This window comes from Pteronotus mesoamericanus, unplaced genomic scaffold (genome assembly GCF_021234165.1).
Source record: "Pteronotus mesoamericanus isolate MK-2021 breed Mesoamerican mustached bat unplaced genomic scaffold, CSHL_Meso_final contig_52, whole genome shotgun sequence".
NCBI lineage: Eukaryota > Metazoa > Chordata > Mammalia > Chiroptera > Mormoopidae > Pteronotus > Pteronotus mesoamericanus.
The window spans coordinates 5,243,185-5,260,802 of record NW_026555189.1 but is presented as its reverse complement, the minus strand read 5'-3'; the positions used below and the strand labels follow the sequence as shown (position 1 = coordinate 5,260,802).

The 17,618-nt window shown below is 44.3% G+C and overlaps 1 protein-coding gene across 2 annotated transcripts in view; it reads left to right on the top strand.

The window, feature by feature from the left end:
- Positions 1-4,517: 4,517 nt before the first annotated feature.
- The window catches only part of WWOX (WW domain containing oxidoreductase), a 475,224-nt gene continuing 462,123 nt past the window's right edge, over positions 4,518-17,618 (top strand). For both annotated transcript variants that reach the window (XM_054579152.1, XM_054579151.1), the window contains exons 1-4: positions 4,518-4,753; positions 10,615-10,679; positions 11,643-11,700; positions 13,328-13,506. In XM_054579152.1, coding sequence (XP_054435127.1) covers positions 4,647-4,753; positions 10,615-10,679; positions 11,643-11,700; positions 13,328-13,506 — 409 coding nt within the window. In that variant the 5' untranslated portion in view covers positions 4,518-4,646. The remainder of the gene's footprint in view (positions 4,754-10,614; positions 10,680-11,642; positions 11,701-13,327; positions 13,507-17,618) is intronic.

Sequence of the window (17,618 nt, the reverse complement as noted above, 5' to 3'; positions counted from 1 at the left end):
ACACTCTAAATGAGTGGTAGAAGACCGGACTCCTCACCGCAATTTTCAAGTGACCGGGGAGACACAAATCTCCCCTGGAAGGGCATTATTCTCCCTGTAGGGCAGAAAGAAGCCTGGAATGAAGTTAGGCTGAAAAAAGAATTTTGTGAATGTTGGCAAGTTAGCAATTATACAGTAAAGCTACACTGAAGCTTGAGGCTTTTCAATGTGAATTAAACAAAATTTCAAAACCTAAGTGTCGGATTTCCAGAAGTCACTGCAATGGATGTGATGAGTTCACCAGGTGAGTGCCTCCTTGTGGCGCACAAGAAAGTGAGCATTGCTATCCGGTCTTGGGGAAATAAGACAAAAATCACTCTCTCCCAATGCTTCAGGGAATCCGCTTCTCTCCCTTTAAAGCAAATATGGCAGAAGGTTAACAATGATCACATCTACGTGTGTGTATGGAGAGGCGTGATGTGAGTATTCATTGTTCTGGTCTCAATTTTTCTGGATGATTGAAATACACCTTTCATAATAAAATGTTGGAAAAAAGGAAAAAATGGATCATCAGAAAATAAAAGTAGAACAGGCATAATTGCATGGAAAATAAAAGATAGTACTTTTTAGGTGGAATATATTCAGCTTTATGAAAAATTCACTCCTTTGACCTTAGTTTTCTCCCTTTCCCATGTAGGAGTGAGAAACTCCTGCACATCCACTTGAGGACCAGCATGAGGACCCCTTTTCTGGAAAGGCAGCACACAGGGCATTTGGTTGAAAGGGTGAGTTTGGTGCCAGTACCCTTGTTTGGATTCTAATCTCAGTTCCTCTGGCTTTTCCTTGTCAAGTGACCTTGGGCAAATTACTTCAATTCCTTGTGCCCCAGTTTTGCCATCTGTGAAAATTGGGTTGATAATAATGAAATGTCAAGTTAAGTGACTTGGCCATTGTCACACACATTAGCTGAGTTTGGTTCCAACGATAAATTACAGGAAACCCTCCCACGGAAACTCTCCCTGTCTCTTCATACCAGTATGTCTTCGTTCAAACTTCTCTTAGAAGCCTCAGTCCATACGTCCTTGTTTGTTGGTCTTAATTGACTCATTTCTAGATAGAGGGGATGTTTTGTTTTTCTTGTTTTTTCTCACAGACATAGCATAATTTTCTTTCACTTATTGTGTGTTTCAGTGACTAAATGAAATATAAACACAGCTTCCTATGTCAGGTCATATTGACCAGGAGAGAGCTTTCCCTAAGAATCCTGCTCAATATTCTTCCTTATTGTTACCTCCCATCAGAAGTTTATTAGAAGAGTCAGGAAGCATCCCAGGTTTCCTTAGCATATTGAGTTTGGTACCAAAGTACCAAGCTTACTTTCCCAAGGAATGGTGACTTAAGTTAAAGTAGGTTTTGCACAATTGTTGGGGTGCTTGTGTGTATGATGGGGAGCGAAATGACCATCACTGTGGTGATAATGAACTAAAGAAGCTTGGCTCCAGAAATGTTACACTAAAACTTGGGCCCACTCCATGAATAAGGCCAAATTGCTTTCAGCAAAAACTGATCCATCTTATATTTATCAATCATCAGCTATTGCAGAAGCAATCAATCAAAAAGAAAATGCATTTTAAATGTAGAAATCCTTGTCAAGGATTAGGCTTCAGTTTTTTTCCCTTTATATTTTTATTGTTTACACTATTACAGTTGTCCCCACTTTCTTCCCACTTTTCCCACCTCCACCCAGCCCCTGCCATATAGTCTAAGGCTTTAGTCTTTTAAAAGCATGGGCAGAGAGGGCCATCTAGTGTGCAGTTGTATAACCACAGTGAATTCTTTTCTTTATCCTCCTCACCAGTAATCAATGTGATTCAGTTGGCTTTACAAAAAACGAACCATTCTTTAGCCTTCTTTAGAGGTACATGTTAAAGACCTTGGCTCATCCCCAAGCTTAAGGCTCCTCAAACCCATAATCATCTTCTTCCAAGCTAAACAGGGCTTGCCCTATGGTAGATCCTCGTAAGAGCAAAATCAAAGCCACGTGCAGGTTAAAGTCCAAGGGGCGCAGCAATTATGAGTAAAGAGAAGAAGCCAGTAAAAAGAGAGCAGAAAAATGTAGCCCATGAACAGGGAGAAGGAGAGCAAGAGACCATGAAGCCCATGAGGGGAAAAAGAAACAGCCTGGCCTTGGGCTCCCTGAGCCCCTGATAACGTTGTAATTAGTCCACGTGTGCCCTGAAAACTTTTGAATGTGTCTCTGCTGCTTGCGGTCAAACAAGCCGGACTAAAACAGTATCTGTTTGTGTGAACCCGAAAGGCATAAAGCCTAAAATCTGGCATTTCTTCTCTCATGAGTCCCTAAACACCTGCATGTCTTGTTTCTTTAACCTTCTGACAGAGGCCACAAAGTGTAGGAAGACGGGAATCAGATGAGGTCATTACAGATATTTGGGACCAATACTGGTGTCTGGGTCACCCAGTCAAACTTCTGTCAGTTCATGCCTCTCACCTGTGGATGGACTAGGACTTGGAGAGGCAGGTGCTCTCAGACAATGCTAGAGAACTCGGCAATCAGAAGCAGCAGCGTCTGAGTACCACCTGTGAATCTCTGGCCAAAAATGGGCTCTTCCATGCCTTAAATAAATCTCAGTGTTTGATTCACAAGTTAGTAATTTTCTTACTTAGTGTATGTGTAGACAGTGGTTCTTAACTAGGGGAACAATTGTCAGTCAGGAGACATTTTTGGTTGTTACAGCTGTGGGAAGGGAGACATACTGGCAGCGAGTGTGTAGAGGCAGTGGTACTGCTAAAAGTCCTACGGTGTACAGGAAAGTCCCCTAGAACGAAGAATTACATGGCTCCAAAAGTCACGAGGGCTGAGGTTGAAAAACCTGGTATCCATGGCAGTGGAAACAGAGAGAGAGTATTGTTAAAGCTGTGGGAAGAGCAGAGGGTTGGCCCAAAAGTTAAGAATTCTACTAAGGGGACCACTCTGCAGTTTGGGGAAGATTCCATACTATAACACTACCTTTGTGCCATGTCACAGGCAACAAGTGCCAGTAGAGGCTCTGGTGAGGGCAGCCCAAGATAAAAATCTAAGCAGTCAGTCCTTGAAAAACTGAGCAAAGGCAGAGATAATTAGACTGAGGCCTGATCATTTTTACTCCATTCACCAACCCCCTTACCATCAGAGGACTTTTGTGACGTAATTTCCTATTCGTATCTACCAAAGGAATAAATAGACTTGGATGTCAGGGGCCAGGGGTTAAATTGAGGTGAACAGAAGAGCAGCAAATTAATGGTAGCTTATTTAAAAATGCACATGGATTTGGAAAGAGTGATGTTTCTTGACAGGTCTGAGATGGGATGGCTGGCCTATTAAAATGAAAACATGCTTTCACAAAGTTAGCTTTTGGTTTTTCAAAGTGAAGTCGGTCTCTCCCCTAAAGAGCATGCAGCTGCAAACAATATCAGTTTCAGGACTTGGAGAAAACAAAAAGCAACGCTGTCTCTCACTCTCCCTTTAAAATACATAGTTCTTCTGAAGGAGGCTTGCATTCTTTTGAGACCTAGGCCACACAAATCAATCAGTAGATTTCCCTGTAATGCTGGGCTGTGGAGCAAGTTTCAAGGAAGAAAAGTTGAAGAAATCCTTCTGGTTTTTGACCAAGGACATTTTAGGGTGGTTGTAGGTGCTCTAAGAGGACTTCAGAGAATCCACTCTGTAAATTTGGAATTTTGTTTCAAACTAGGTTGATTTGTAGAGGGCCAAACCTAATGAATCCCATTCATTTACTCATTTATTTATTCACTCCATTTAATTAATTTGTTGGTCTAGGCATTTTACTAAGTGCTAGTGATAGAAAGAAGCATAAGATGTGTTCTGTCAGTTTAGTCAGCCGTAAGCAGGTAAATAAATATTTAAACTGTAGCCCTTTATTATCAGCAGAATCATGATGTGGCTGTAAGTGACTTCTGCCAAGCCTGGCTAATCAGGTGAGTGAATTTGCCTTTTTAACTGTCTCCAAGTTTTCTAACATTATGTTTCATGCACAAAAAAGTTTGTGAATCAGCCTGGGTGATGGAAGGCTCTGGAAGCTTTCTGAGCAGGAACATTCACTCTTCATAGTATCCTAAAAAAAGGACAGGTTAGAGCCCAGAATATCAGAATCCACACTTTCTGCTCCAGTCTAGTCTGGCTGGGCCTGGACTGCATTTCCCAGGATGCCCATTGGCAAAAGTTCCTTCAGGATTGGTGAGAATAATACGGACGTGTTACGGGTCGCCTAGCAACGGGGGCAGTCCTGGGCTGTCTGGATGTCCACGCCCCTTCCCCGCAGCCGGGAGGTTAACGAAGCTCATTGCCATCTCTACAGTAAGAAAATGTCACCAGATTTTACTTCCAGCCGAGGAGCAGTGCAACTTCTTTGGCTCTTTCACTACCGTTCTTCTCAGGTCCCGCCCCTTTTACGATGACAGTAAAGTAAATTACGGAAGCTGGATTCCAGCTACCGAATCGATTGAGCGGCTCTAGGATACGTAGTACGCAGGCGCGGGCGTTTGGGTCGAGACGCGCGGGGCGCCGGGTGGAAGCGGGAGAGAGTGCCTGGGCGTGAGACCCGGCAGCGGGCGGTTGACTGAGCAAGTGACCCTGCACCTCTGCCGCCATGGCAGCCCTGCGCTATGCGGGCCTGGACGACACGGACAGCGAGGACGAGCTACCCCTGGGCTGGGAGCAGAGAACCACCAAGGACGGCTGGGTTTACTATGCCAAGTAAGAGGGCCGCAGGGGGGCCGCCGGGCCTGGGACACACACCTGGAGAGGGACGCACCTGGAACCTGACGGCCTCACGTGCCCGGGACGCTGCGCTGCCTTCGAACGCCACCTGCGCGGGGTGGGGCGCGGGCCCGCGTTCCAGCTTGGCGAGGGCGGGCGAAGTGGCAGTGATGTTAAAAGAGTCTCCAGGGTCCCGAGGAGGGACCGAGCTCCTCTTTGGGGCCTGGGTCGAGCCTTGGTCACCTGGCAGCGGCCAGGCGCGCCCTCTGCTGCTCAGAAGGCAGCGCTGCACAGTGCAATGATGGCAAACCGGACTTACCCTTTCCTCCCCACCAAAAAAAAACAAAACCAGGAAAAAAAAAAAGGATATCCAGCCCCCTCCTAAGGAGTCTGGGTTGGGGATCTAGGAGTATGTACTTTTATCGGATGTCCTAATATAGCTATGTATATGTGTATGCATATGTGTGTGTACATATCCTTTAGCTAATTCATTATAGTTTCCCTGGGAAAGTTTTAGAAACACGAGCAGAACCCCTTCTTTCTACACTTACTGTATGACGTAGCGCCATTGAAAGGACTCTCAGTCACAGTTTTCTCTTCTGTAAAATGGGTTTATATGAGGGTTTTAGTTCAGTCAGTATACATAAAGCACTTAGCTCAGGTTGAATAAATATTCTAGGCTTAATAACGGTTAGTGTTTCCTGCTATCTCTGCACCTCCTTAGGCCTGTTATCAGAATCACCTGGGGACTGTCCTAAGTATGGGTTTCAGGTTTTCACAAAGACCCTCACATCGCAGACCCCTAATGTGGGAAACCTGTATTTTTTAAGCTTTCCAGTTGATTCAGGTTATGACTTGGTTTTGAAAAACATGGATGGAAAGCAGTGATTTTTCAACATCTGATAAGCTTAAAAAATATATTTTCCTTGGTTCCACCTCTAGAGATTCTTACTTAACTGCCTTGCCCCTCCTCCCCATTGGTGTGTTGCAGAATCTTCCAAGGTGATTCCAATCTACCCAAGATTGTGAGCCGCTGCTGTCTCTGGTGGCTTGGTAGAAAGAGCAACAGCAAAATAAGACCTTGCTGAGTTCATTCCTTCGAGACATTGAGATCTTTATCATGTGCTGGGCTCTGGTTATACTGAGATAAATAAGATCCAGTTGTCGCCCTTAATGAGTGCCCAGTCTCACAGAGCAGAGTCACACAGCAAGGCAGTTCTGGTGCAGTGCGTGGAGTGAGCAGCAGTCTGTCTAGCAAGAGGCATGTGTGGGTAGGTGGGCACCTCAGGTGAGGTGACTTCTTAGAGTTGGCGCCTGAGCTGTGCCTTAGAGCACAAGTTGAAGTGGACAGGAGGGAGCCAAAGGGCAGCCCAGGTAGAGGAAACAAAAGAGAGCCCCCCGCAGGGCCTGTGTGGTGATGCAGGAGCAAGGAGATCCAGGCAGAGGACGGAAGACCTAGCTTATGGAGGCCCTTTAGTGCCTCATGGAGGAGCTGGGACTCTGCCGGCAGGACCCAGGGAGTAACGTCAGGTTTGTGTTTTTAGAAAGATGACTTCTGCTCTGGAGTGCTGAGGGGTCAATTCTAACAGCAAGGAGTCATTAGGCTGTTGCCAGGCTCCAGGCAGCTCCTGAGCGGGCACTTGCTCTTCTGTCTGCTTTTGCCTGGAGGGCCCTTTCACCCCTCAGAGCTGGGCTTAAATGCACTGCCCATGAGACCGCTCCCTTTCTTTATCCCAACCCCCCTCGCCCCTTCCCAGCACCTTGTTCTCTGCCTGCTGGCACTTAGCATTGTCTGTGGTTATCTTACCTTATTCTTACTTGTCCTTGATTGCCCTGTCTCCCTGCCGAGATTATAAATTTCATGAGGGCAGGGCTTTTCCTTATTCACGTCTGCGTCCACAGTGCTTAGCACTGTAAAATAAATCAATGGAAGGAGTGAATTAATTCATCTAGCGAAGGTTCACCACGGGCCTCCACGGGGAGGTGGTGTACTGGGGATGAAAACATGCACGCAGCCCCCTTCCTGCTTTCAGGGCCCTCTTTCTGCTGCTCTGTCTGGGGCCTGTCCTTGTTCTGGCCGCTTAACTCAGAGGCCTCCTGGCCCCACTTTGGGTTTGCCCGGAGCCTCCATGTGCCTCCCCCTGCGCCTTTTGCTGTGCTGGGTGGCGCATCCCACCTGCTTTCTTCCTACATGGCCCCCAGAGGCTGGGCTTGGGCTTTTCTTTCTTGAAGTACCATCTGCATACGCCAGCCACTTCCTCTGAGAGCCTCCAGGGAGCCCGTGGCCAGGGGACTCAGTGACACATACATGTTCTCTGAAAAGCCACCTCCGCTTGCCTCCACCATTGTTTTAGATCTCACACTTGCCTGTCTGGCCCCGATGTTGACACTGGCGACAGGGCTTGGCTGGCTCCCGCTGAGGGGGGCCTCTCTCCAGAACCCCTTTCCAGCCCTCTGCTCTTCGGCTCGAGGGCCAAGGGATGCCTCTGACCAGTCCTTGCCCTGGGCTCCCATTAGTCCCCTTGACCTACAAACATCCTGGCTCTTCTTTTCCCTCCCAGCTCTGGACGGGTCACTTGTCTTTCTCTTGGGGTTTCAGAAGACTGCCCTTTGAGTAGTTCCTGTTTTCACACTGTCTTCCTCCCATCACAGCAGGGCCATGCCCAAGGGCAGAGGCTGTGGCCCTAGTGGAACCTGTCCCCTTACAGCCTTGCCCTCTTCAGTCGTGTGAGCTCTGTTGTGCTCTCCACATGCCCCGCGGTGCATTCATGGACCTCAAGGCATGTACATCATGTGGCCCTGACTCCCAAGGAGAGGGTATTTTTCGGCTGTTGTGGGCAGGCCTTTCTCCCCTCCCTCTGCCTAAACCAGTAGATGGGGACAGAAGAATGAGATCTTGGTGCTGGGAGCTGTTGCTGTGGTCACCTGGGCCTCCCTGGACGGGCCCCCCAGCCCCCCTTTCTTCTGAAGCCCTCTTGGCAGCCAGAGGGCCGACTGGCCTCACCCTGTGGGGAGCTGGACCCCTTGTCCTGGGGCGGGCTCTCCTCACAGGCAGCTCTGGGTCTCTCAGTTGAAAGAAACTATGATGAAAAAAGAAAAAAAAAAAAAAACTTAGAAAAGCGTACTTGAAATGCATATAATATGGTGTGAATTTAATTTTGATCCCTTTGGCTTAAATTAAGATCAATGTTAATTATCTTTTTTAAATGACAAAAAGCTTATTGAAAGAAAAAAAGAGGGCTTCTATTTAAGGAAGAATAAGATAACACTTCGGGGACATGTGTCATAATTTTCTGTTCATTAAAAAGTCATTTTAGGTTACAGTTAAAAACACCTTTTAATTAATTTTTATATATGTGTTAATTTAAAATAATACTTCTCTGTGAAAGGCATGGTTCTTAGTTCTTCACACAGTAACTCATTCAGTTCTCTTTAATCCCAAGAGGTGGGTGCTGTTATTATCCTCACTCTTACTGATGGGGAAACTGAGGCCCAGGGAGGGTAAACAACCTCCAAGTGCACGCGGCTGGTGAGTGGGAGACCCAGGAAATGTGGGCATTATGCTTCTGAATCCTCGCACCCGAATTACATTTGCTTCGCCTCAGGCCCAGGGTCCTCCCACCGGGTCACTATTCCCATGGCTGCAGGGAGTGGCATATTGGCATCTAGTGGGTGGAGACCAGGGAAGCTGCTAATCATCCCACGATGCACAGGACGGCCCCCCCAGCAGAGACCCGTGTGGCTGGAGAGTGAGCATCAGAAACCCTGGCTTAGGCATTTTCTATCAAAGTGAAGGACATGGCATGGCAATGTTTTTTAATTTTTAATTTTTATTTTTAAAAATATTTTTCAGGATAGGAAACGTCCTGAGCAAGTGTTTCAGCTTTTTGGGAAGACATTTATTCACTCCACATGCTTGCATTTGAGCCCTGCTGCCGGCCAGGCTCAGGGCTGGGGTCTGAGGGTTCATGGGCATGGGCCTGGGATGGCCTTCGCTCACTAGCACACATGCTATAGGGTGTCAGCGTTCCACTTGTGGCGGTCACTTGGTGGATTCTTGAGGGCAGGCGTTTTGGGGCTGGGTTCCAGGCTCATCGGATGTATGCCTGTGGGATGACAACCACCATTAGCGTCAGGCAAAGGAAAATGTGAGCACGTCTGTAAATTTACCTGAAGATGGCAACGCCAGAAGCAGGAAGGTTTTATATTGTTGCCAGTGTTTGGTGTATTTGGTTGCTGGTCACTTAGTCTGCAAGAAGCAGGAGCCGTGTCAATGAGGGGCGGGTTGTCTTCATTAGGGAGTCAAGGCTTCCTTTCTCGCAAGTGGGATTTGATGGTGGTCATGGACGAGTAGGAGCTGGTCCTTGCTCCTGATGCTTGTTGCCGGGAAGATAGTTTAATCAGTCAGCAATCACTGTTGCTGGTGTGGTGTCTCCTGGGTATGGTGTGTGGCCAGGTGGACGGGCTGCCTGAGTGCAGGCAGCACAGGAGCTCAGTCTTCTGCCTTCTGTGTCCAGTGTCCATGCCGTCCCTGCACTGGCCACAGAGAGTTTACAAACAGACCGGAAGCCAGGAGTTCCTGAAAAAAGACCACACTTTCGACTCATAAACTTTCACAGCAAGTTTATGCTCTCTCTATTTATCTTCTTCAAAATAATTGATAGGGAAGAAATATTCAAATTTTATCATCTAGATGTCAGTGATTAAATATTTTCTACTTTGGTATGGATATGTGAACTTTTAGGAAATACCCCTCCCCTTTGAATGATTCTTGGAACATCCAGCTTTTTCTCTGATTAAGTAATTTTATGTTTTTCTTGATACTTCATCACCAGTTGACAGGTGTCTCTAGTCTGTTATAGGCTTACGATTTTAATTACTGAGATGAAATGCTAAGTTTGACACATAAATCAGACTAATTTGTATATTTTCTTCAAAATAATAGCTAGCACTTTTGAGGGCTTCTTATATGCCAGGTACTGTGTTCAACCCTTTGTATACAATATCCTCATAACATTCCCCTGAGATCAGTACTAGGATTATTTCCATTTTGCGGATGAGGAAGTTGAGGTCCTGAGATTGAGTAACTTGACAAAAGGCACACAGCTAGGTGACCTATGGGGCTGTCTTCCTGCATTCTTAATTACCTCTCTGGCCCAATTAGGAATCAGTAGTTTAAAAAAGCACTTTGAAATTCTATCTGTGGAAAGAATAAACATTTAAGAAGATTACAGTTATATCTAAGTGATATGTAAATATCAGCATTATGAATTAGATTGAAGTTTGTCAGTCTATCCTGGAATAAAACTAAAATAAAGCACCACTCTAGATTTTTTAAAAAAGATTTTTATTTATTTATTTGGAGAGAGTGGGGAGGGCGGGAGAGAAAGACTGACGCGTGAGAGAAACATTGATTGGTTGCCTCTTGCTTGCCACCAACTGGGTACCTGGCCCGCAACCCAGGCACTACCCTGACGGGATCGAACTGCAGGACAACGCCCAACCTACTGAGCCATGCCAGTCAGGGCTCTCTAGATACTTTGAGCGACTGAGCTAGCTTCCTAAAGTTGACCCACAACTGAGGTTGTGGTCCTTCTACTCCAGCCCGCCTTGGCCGGAATGTGAATGTGAAGGCAGGCTTTTAGGAGATTTTTGACAGACTGCTTCTCCTTCCAATCTAGGGAATTTGACTTGATGCGAACAGTTAATGTTTATGCTCTACTGTTTTCTGAATGTCTGGCTTCACTACTCTCAAGAAAGAGTATTATTTGGGAGAGAAAAATTTAATGGACTGATTTTTAGAAGTGTAACTTCTACTCATTGTTATTTTGTGGATTTCTTTTTTTTTTTTTAAATAGTCACACTGAGGAGAAGACTCAATGGGAACATCCGAAAACTGGAAAAAGAAAACGAATAGCAGGAGGTTTGTATTTTGTGGTCATAAAGCAAAACACCTCATATGTAAAACATTAATTAGATAGGAAAAATATCACAGGCAGAGAGGTGACAGGTCACTGTGTCATTCTGGGAAGGCTTTCTGATAGGGAGCCATCAAGGAACTGGGCTCTCACTCTGAGGAGCTCATGGGATTTGGCAGAAGGAGGTGATGCGGTCTTGGGGTGGAATGGTGAGGATGATCTCTTACAGGTCTTAAATAAAAAAATATAAAAATATGTAAAAGAGGTCTTTGACTCACAGTTTATTAGATTTGCACTGTAAACTTGTTCTTGGTTCCTGTCATGGAATTAAATTTATCAGTGTTTGATCAGGTTCCATCAGGATCACCATGACTTATGGGTGCTTTTGAAGAAGTTAGTCACCTGCAGAGTAGACGTGTAAGAAGGTCTAGTTGAAGAGACAGTATGTACCTGTGGAAAGAAAAACTTTAATATTGTTTTAATATTAAAAACTTTAATATAAAACTTTAATAATAAAACTTTAATATAAACTTTAAAATTATAATGCTCTATAATATTGTGTAAGAGGCATCACAAGTCTACATACAAATGGTGTTTGTAAAGATACGTTCTGTGAATTCATTCAGGGGAGAATTCATGTTGATTGGAGCAACTGGTAGGGTTTTTGTCAAGAGCAGGAGCTGAAGCTGAGTGGAGAGTTGAAGGATGATCAGGAATGAAACAGACTTGTATATCTGAGCAGGAGATAGAAACGTGGAGTCTGGCTGGGATATTGGGCCCTTTGTAACTTCCGCAGTGGGAACACATGACCTAAGCGTGGCAAAGTGTTTTGGCTCTTGGTCTGGTGGGATAGGCGCCGGGGGCAGGAGCTGGAAGGGCATGACACCCCCTTCCTGACCTGTGGGACCCTGCTTCAGTTCACCCCATCCCTGCCTTATGTAGACCTGTCAGTCTTTCCTGTGTTTCAGATTTGCCATATGGATGGGAACAAGAAACCGATGAGAATGGACAAGTGTATTTTGTCGAGTAAGTGTGTACATAGAAACTATTCTCAACCATTTTACTTTTTAATGTTTTTGTATTAAAAAAGTAATATACATTTACTGTACAAAACTATGACACAGTATATAACTGTAATCTTAATAACTACTTTGAACAGTTTTTGCATTTATTTTTCCAGTCTGTTTTATATACACACACTTAAAAAAAACAGATGGGAGTGTACTGTGTGAACTGTTTAGTAGCCTATTTTTTTCCACATGTGTTTGTGAGCATTTTCTCATATCCTTAGGTATTTTTCAAGAAGATGTTTAAGGGCTGTAGAGTATCATTTTGAAGAGGGAGTGGGCATTGATGTTACATTATTATTGGGCAGCTGTAATTATAAGTAATGCTTTGAGCATCGTTATCTGTAAAACTCCTTTTAGAGTAAATTCCAATAACAACAATAGTAACCACCTGTCTAACACAGCGCATGATGCAGACATGACTCTTGTCACCTTATACCTGTAGTATAAGCTCGTTCAATCCCCACAGTGCCCAGGGGAGGCAAGCTGTCGCCCGGCTGTCCTGGCTGGTCGTCTTACCTCCCTGAGCCTGCTGGAGTGGCGTGCGGGTGAATGTTCAACAGCAGCTCCCCAGGGGAAAAGCCCGGATTTGTTCCCATGATGTAAAAGCGTTCACCACAGCCTATTTCAAGCTCCCAAGGCAAAGTCACCGAGGAGCTAGGAAGAAATGTGCACACTGGGCTCTTGCAAGTCCCTGTGAACCAGCTCCAGCACAGCACCGCTCTGTCGCCTATGTGCAGCTTTGTAGTAAAAACGCTTATCTGGCAGCTCTGGCTATAATTAAAGTGAAAGTTGGATTATTCTTGGGTCTTAGTATTTATAGGATGAGTATAGATTTAAAACTATATATAATTTTACACATACATACACATTACAAATCATGAAGTCTCATCTTTTTCTTTCTGGAAGTTCTTAGTAGACTTTAAGATATTTTGAGGTCTTTATCTCAAATCCCAAGAATTTAGAATGTCATAAGTACTGTTACATAAGGGTAACCAATTAATCCATGTGTGTCAATATATTTTAACATTGTTTCTACAAGATTTAGACCAACTCTAAATTAAAGTTCTAATGTTATAAGGAGGTATGAGTGCAGTCTTAAAAAGAAAGTCTTTAGAAATTTAGTAGTTGCTGGGTTTGTATTTACTGTTAAGACTTATCATTTTGAGTTCTCGACATCTCTCCCAGTCTTTTTAGGCACTTGCACAGGGCCAAGAGATTTAATGAAAATCTACTGAAAAGAGTGGCTGATAGATCTTATGGCTGCATTTACGTGAATTAAAAAAAAAAAATTTCTTCTCTTTTGAGATCTAAGGATACAAGGCAATGCTTATGGTATGTTACAGCGTATTTTATAGGCAGTTCTGAAGGAAAGGAGTAGATGACTGTCTTTTCAGGCAGAAATGTAATCCTTCTTGAGGCCAGAAGATAGTCTAATTGGACTTCAGTTCTTTCCGGGCTTAAGTATAAGCCCTTTTAGTACATGAAAGGTGGGGTTTGCCTAGCCTAAACTGTAACATTATCTTACATTTATAAATGCCTATGTTCACTGCTGTGGGTTGACTGCTTTCCCCTTTTCTTTGCAGCCACATAAATAAAAGAACTACCTATTTGGACCCAAGATTGGCATTTACCGTGGATGATAATCCTACAAAGCCAACCAACAGACAGAGATATGATGGTAGCACCACAGCCATGGAAATACTCCAGGGCCGGGATTTCACAGGCAAAGTGGTCGTCGTTACTGGAGCTAATTCAGGAATAGGTAGGCCATTAACTTACAGTTGTTGTTGTTGTTGTTGTTGTTATTACTGCTATGATGAAATCTTATATAGCAATTCTTGAATTGAAAACTGTATTTATAGCCTTTTCAGCTATCGTTTAGTTAAAATCCTGCTGTCTTCTAAAATCCCAATGTTACCATGAAAGGCTACGTAGGGGCTGACCTTGAATTCTCTAAAAGCTGAAAACTCAGCAAAAGACCATGGCTATTTTGGTATTTGAGGATTAGAGACAACAATCTTCCATCTGAGTTTCAGACCTGGTCTCTGTGGTGTATGGACACATTCCAATTCTTAGGTTATTCAAACCGAAATTGATTGGTAATGGAATATTGGGAACAACAACATATCATGATTTTGGAACAAAGGATACTGCAGGTTTCAGCTGGTCACTGAGAATATCATTTTCCTTTGGGTACAGGATCTTATTTCTTTTTATGTTGGAAAATTAGTCCTTGTCTTAACCTCTAAGTTAATCCTCTTAATTGCTAGTGACTAACCACCGTGACCATCATGAGGTAGGTGGCTCAAGGGGGTGCTCTTCCCTTAGCATCAGGGCTTGTTAAAGCAATAGTGGCAAAGCAGATGCTTGTGCAGTAACTCTCCGTAGGATTTTACCCTTACTTTGATTTGGTCCATTTATATCAATATCTGAATCTGTAAGAACCAACTGTTTTGAATAAGGGTATGCATCCTAATTTATAGAGACGAGAAATGGGATTGCATTCAGCTGTCTTCTGGCAAGTTCTCTCTGTCCTTTGACCACTCCCAGCCCCCAGTGCCCCTCCCTTGTTGGCCTTCTCTTTCATACCCCTTTGTGCATGTCCTGTACTCTCTCTGTTCTGTCTTCATTTTCTGTGACCCCTTCTCAAACCTCCATAAACATTCCCTGGCATCATCAGCTCAAGCACAAGAGGTGAGAATATGCACTAGAGGATGAGTTATTGTGCAGGCTGTATGAAGGCAAAGAAGCAAAAAATGGAGTTGTGCTGCCCTTTTTTTTTTCCTTTAATTGAAAGAGGTTTATTTAAAATCAACTCTCAGACTTCAACTTGGGTTTAGAATATGGTCAGCCCAATTTTCTGAATTTGTTTTTTGGATGAATTTTATGTAGTCATCTTTGATAATCAAAACTGATGACGCTTTATTAAAAATAATGACTGGATCCTCAGTCATCCAAGAAAAAATATGTTGTGTTTGTTGCATTGACTACTGTTATAGGAGGGTGTTGACCAATCAATACAGTGTAGATAATTAAGAAAAAATAGAGACTTAAAGATTTAAGTAAAATGTCTCTTTTTATTTAACACTTAGTTAACCAGAAAATTGACTGAAATATTTCATTCCCTTGGTCTTCTGGCTAGACTGTTTTTTTCTTAGATATGTGATTACTGCTGATTTTCTGTGTTTACTCTTTGCTCTGTCTGAGATTAGGTAGCAGACCTTAGGATGTGGCTGTAGCTCTGTCAGGGTTTGCAACGTCAGCTTATGCCATTGTAATCTTGGACCAGTAGAATTGGCTCACGTGGAGAGCTCTGTTCAGCTGTATGTTTAATCATGATCAGGGAGGAAGAGATGCTGAAGCATGGAGGATAAATGCGTTGTTGGTCGGAAAGGGCCTCGCACCTCTTTTGAGGAAAGCCCGCGCTCTGTGCCTCTTCACAGCTCCCACAACCCCTCGAAGACTTTCCCTTCTTCATGTCCATAATACATTTTGTGGACACTGCAAGTAGGTGTCTGTGGTCCAGAGAGTTAGGGTGGCAAGTTGTGAAGCTTAGGATGAAATGGTGTTGGGAAAGGTCTTAGGGAAACCAGCGCTTTCTGTTCAGACACCCCCTGCCGTTTCCGCAGCTCCAACCTTCCCTCAGAAATTGCCTTTAGCACTTGTCACCTCACCCCATTTCCACCCCCCCCCCACTCTTGAGAAGCATACATCTAGGTGAGTGCTGAAGATTTGTATTCTTAATTTTTGAAATAATATCGTACCGAGCATTCCAGGCAATCAAATCATAACAAATAACTCAGTCTGCTGCAGTGGTGGTATCAGGCTTAAAGAAAAGGGGCTGAAGATAGGCGCATGGCTTTTCATCGTGACTGAGTTAGCTTTTATATCCTGCGTGGCTGCCTTAGAAAGTGTCCTTGCCCAAGTAGGCTGTGGCTTCTAGATAAAGTTCTTCCTTCTACTGTACTGTGAAATATGCGGATTTATAAATTGCTATCACCACTTTACTTCTACCCATTTCAAATCAAATAGCTGAATGCAGAGTGAATTGGGTGTCCTCATTTTCAAGACTTCGGGCATTCGGGAGTCATTTTCCATCAAAGCTTCAGTGGCGTTGCTGTTCACTTCCTTTCGCCCCTCAGGGAAGCCTGTTTTCTGTGTATGAGCTGTCCAGTCTTCAGCCTTGTGAATGTCTGTCCTCCAAGGCACTGTGAGCTGGAACAAAACATGCCAGTGTTTCTTTTGACAGTGGTGTCTGTATGACTGAAAACATAGGTCACCTAATTTTCTTTACAAAGGATGATTTACAAATCTGGTGTTTCCAGTGGTTTTTAAAAAATTCCCCACAAGGCACTGCTTTGTTGGAGTTGCCGTTGTTGAGGCACTGTGTCGTGTGGAAAGGGGCGATCACCGGGCAGGAGGGCCGCCTCTCCGCGGGGAACGTTGGCTTGTACTAGGACACTCTCCCCCTCTGAAGTGCCCTCTAAGCAGATTTCGTCTTGTCCCATCCCCACCCAGCTGTAAGTGATAGAGATTCATAATTTGAATTTTTGATATTTGCTTTTACTAAGGCAATTGGAGGGACTCTTTGTTAATTCAACTCAAAAAGATCAGGGTGATTCTGGAAGAAAGGTTTCTGAGGAACTATCAGAATAAAGCGTTATGATTTTATGAAATCTGTGCTTTTACACTTGCAGGTTGTAGCCAGGTGTGACTGTTGACTGGATTTAGCTGCCTAGACTGGGGGTTGGCAAACTATGGCTCATGAGCTAAATCTGATGTGCTGCCTGGTTTTGTACGTAAAATTTCATTAGAACACAACCATCCCCATTCGCTACCGGTTTTGTCTGTGGCTGTTTCCATGTTACTCGCAGAGATTAGTGATCATGGCAGAGACCATATGCCTGCAAAGCTTAAAATATTTACTCTCTGGCTCTTTATAGAAGAAGTTTGCCAGGCCCTGCATTGGAAGATCTAATTCCTTTCAAAGTAAGATCACCCAACATTCTCTAAATTTGACACAATGTAGGTAAGCTTTAGATAGATTGGGTGTCCCCAGGCCACAGTAAGATTGTGGCAACACATCATATATAATTGCTCAGGATGTCCCACTAATATCCTGCAGCCCTTGCCTCAACTCTGTTTCCCCTCCGTTTAGGGAACTACTAGCATTAGGATGTTGCCTCCTCAGAAACTAACACTCTTCTCTCCTTGACCTTTGTTTAACCAGCGTTCTGAACCCGAAGACCTTTGTAGATTGAAAGCGGTAGCTTGTGGACCTCTCTGTGTGGAGATCAGCATCTCAGTATCCAGGGGGAAGTCATCTCTTCACCTAAAGCTTCTGCTAGACCAAGAGGCCCGGAACCCCACAGTCCCGGCTGCTACCCAGTAGAGGCAAGGGAGGAGCTCATTTCCATTGTGCTCGCCACAGCACTGGGCAGGAAGGGGCAGGTGTTCCACGGCTCTCTGGAGTTAGGGGCTTGGTGACTCTGATTTGGTATAAATGAATGGAAATGGCTTCAACATGGTGATCGTTAAATAAAACGTTATTGCAAGGTCTCAGGAGAGAGAATTTTTTAGGCTAGGAAATTTTTCATCATGGAAGATCCCATAGCTTCTTTTCCAGACACAAACCTGTCTATCAAGCTAATTTGGCTCTGCAAATAAATAGTTCAGTATAAAATGCTGCCTTCTTGAATCCGAGGGCTGACATGTGCTCATCAAAAGCAGGACCCTTCTAATGAAGGGTTAATTGAATGCCTAAATGTGGGACAGCGCCTTCCCCGTTCACTGTTTCTCCTTGGCAGAGACAAGCAGGTTGTTGCAGTGAGCAGGCTGCTTTATCATCGTATTTAAGGCGTGAAATCCAGGTTT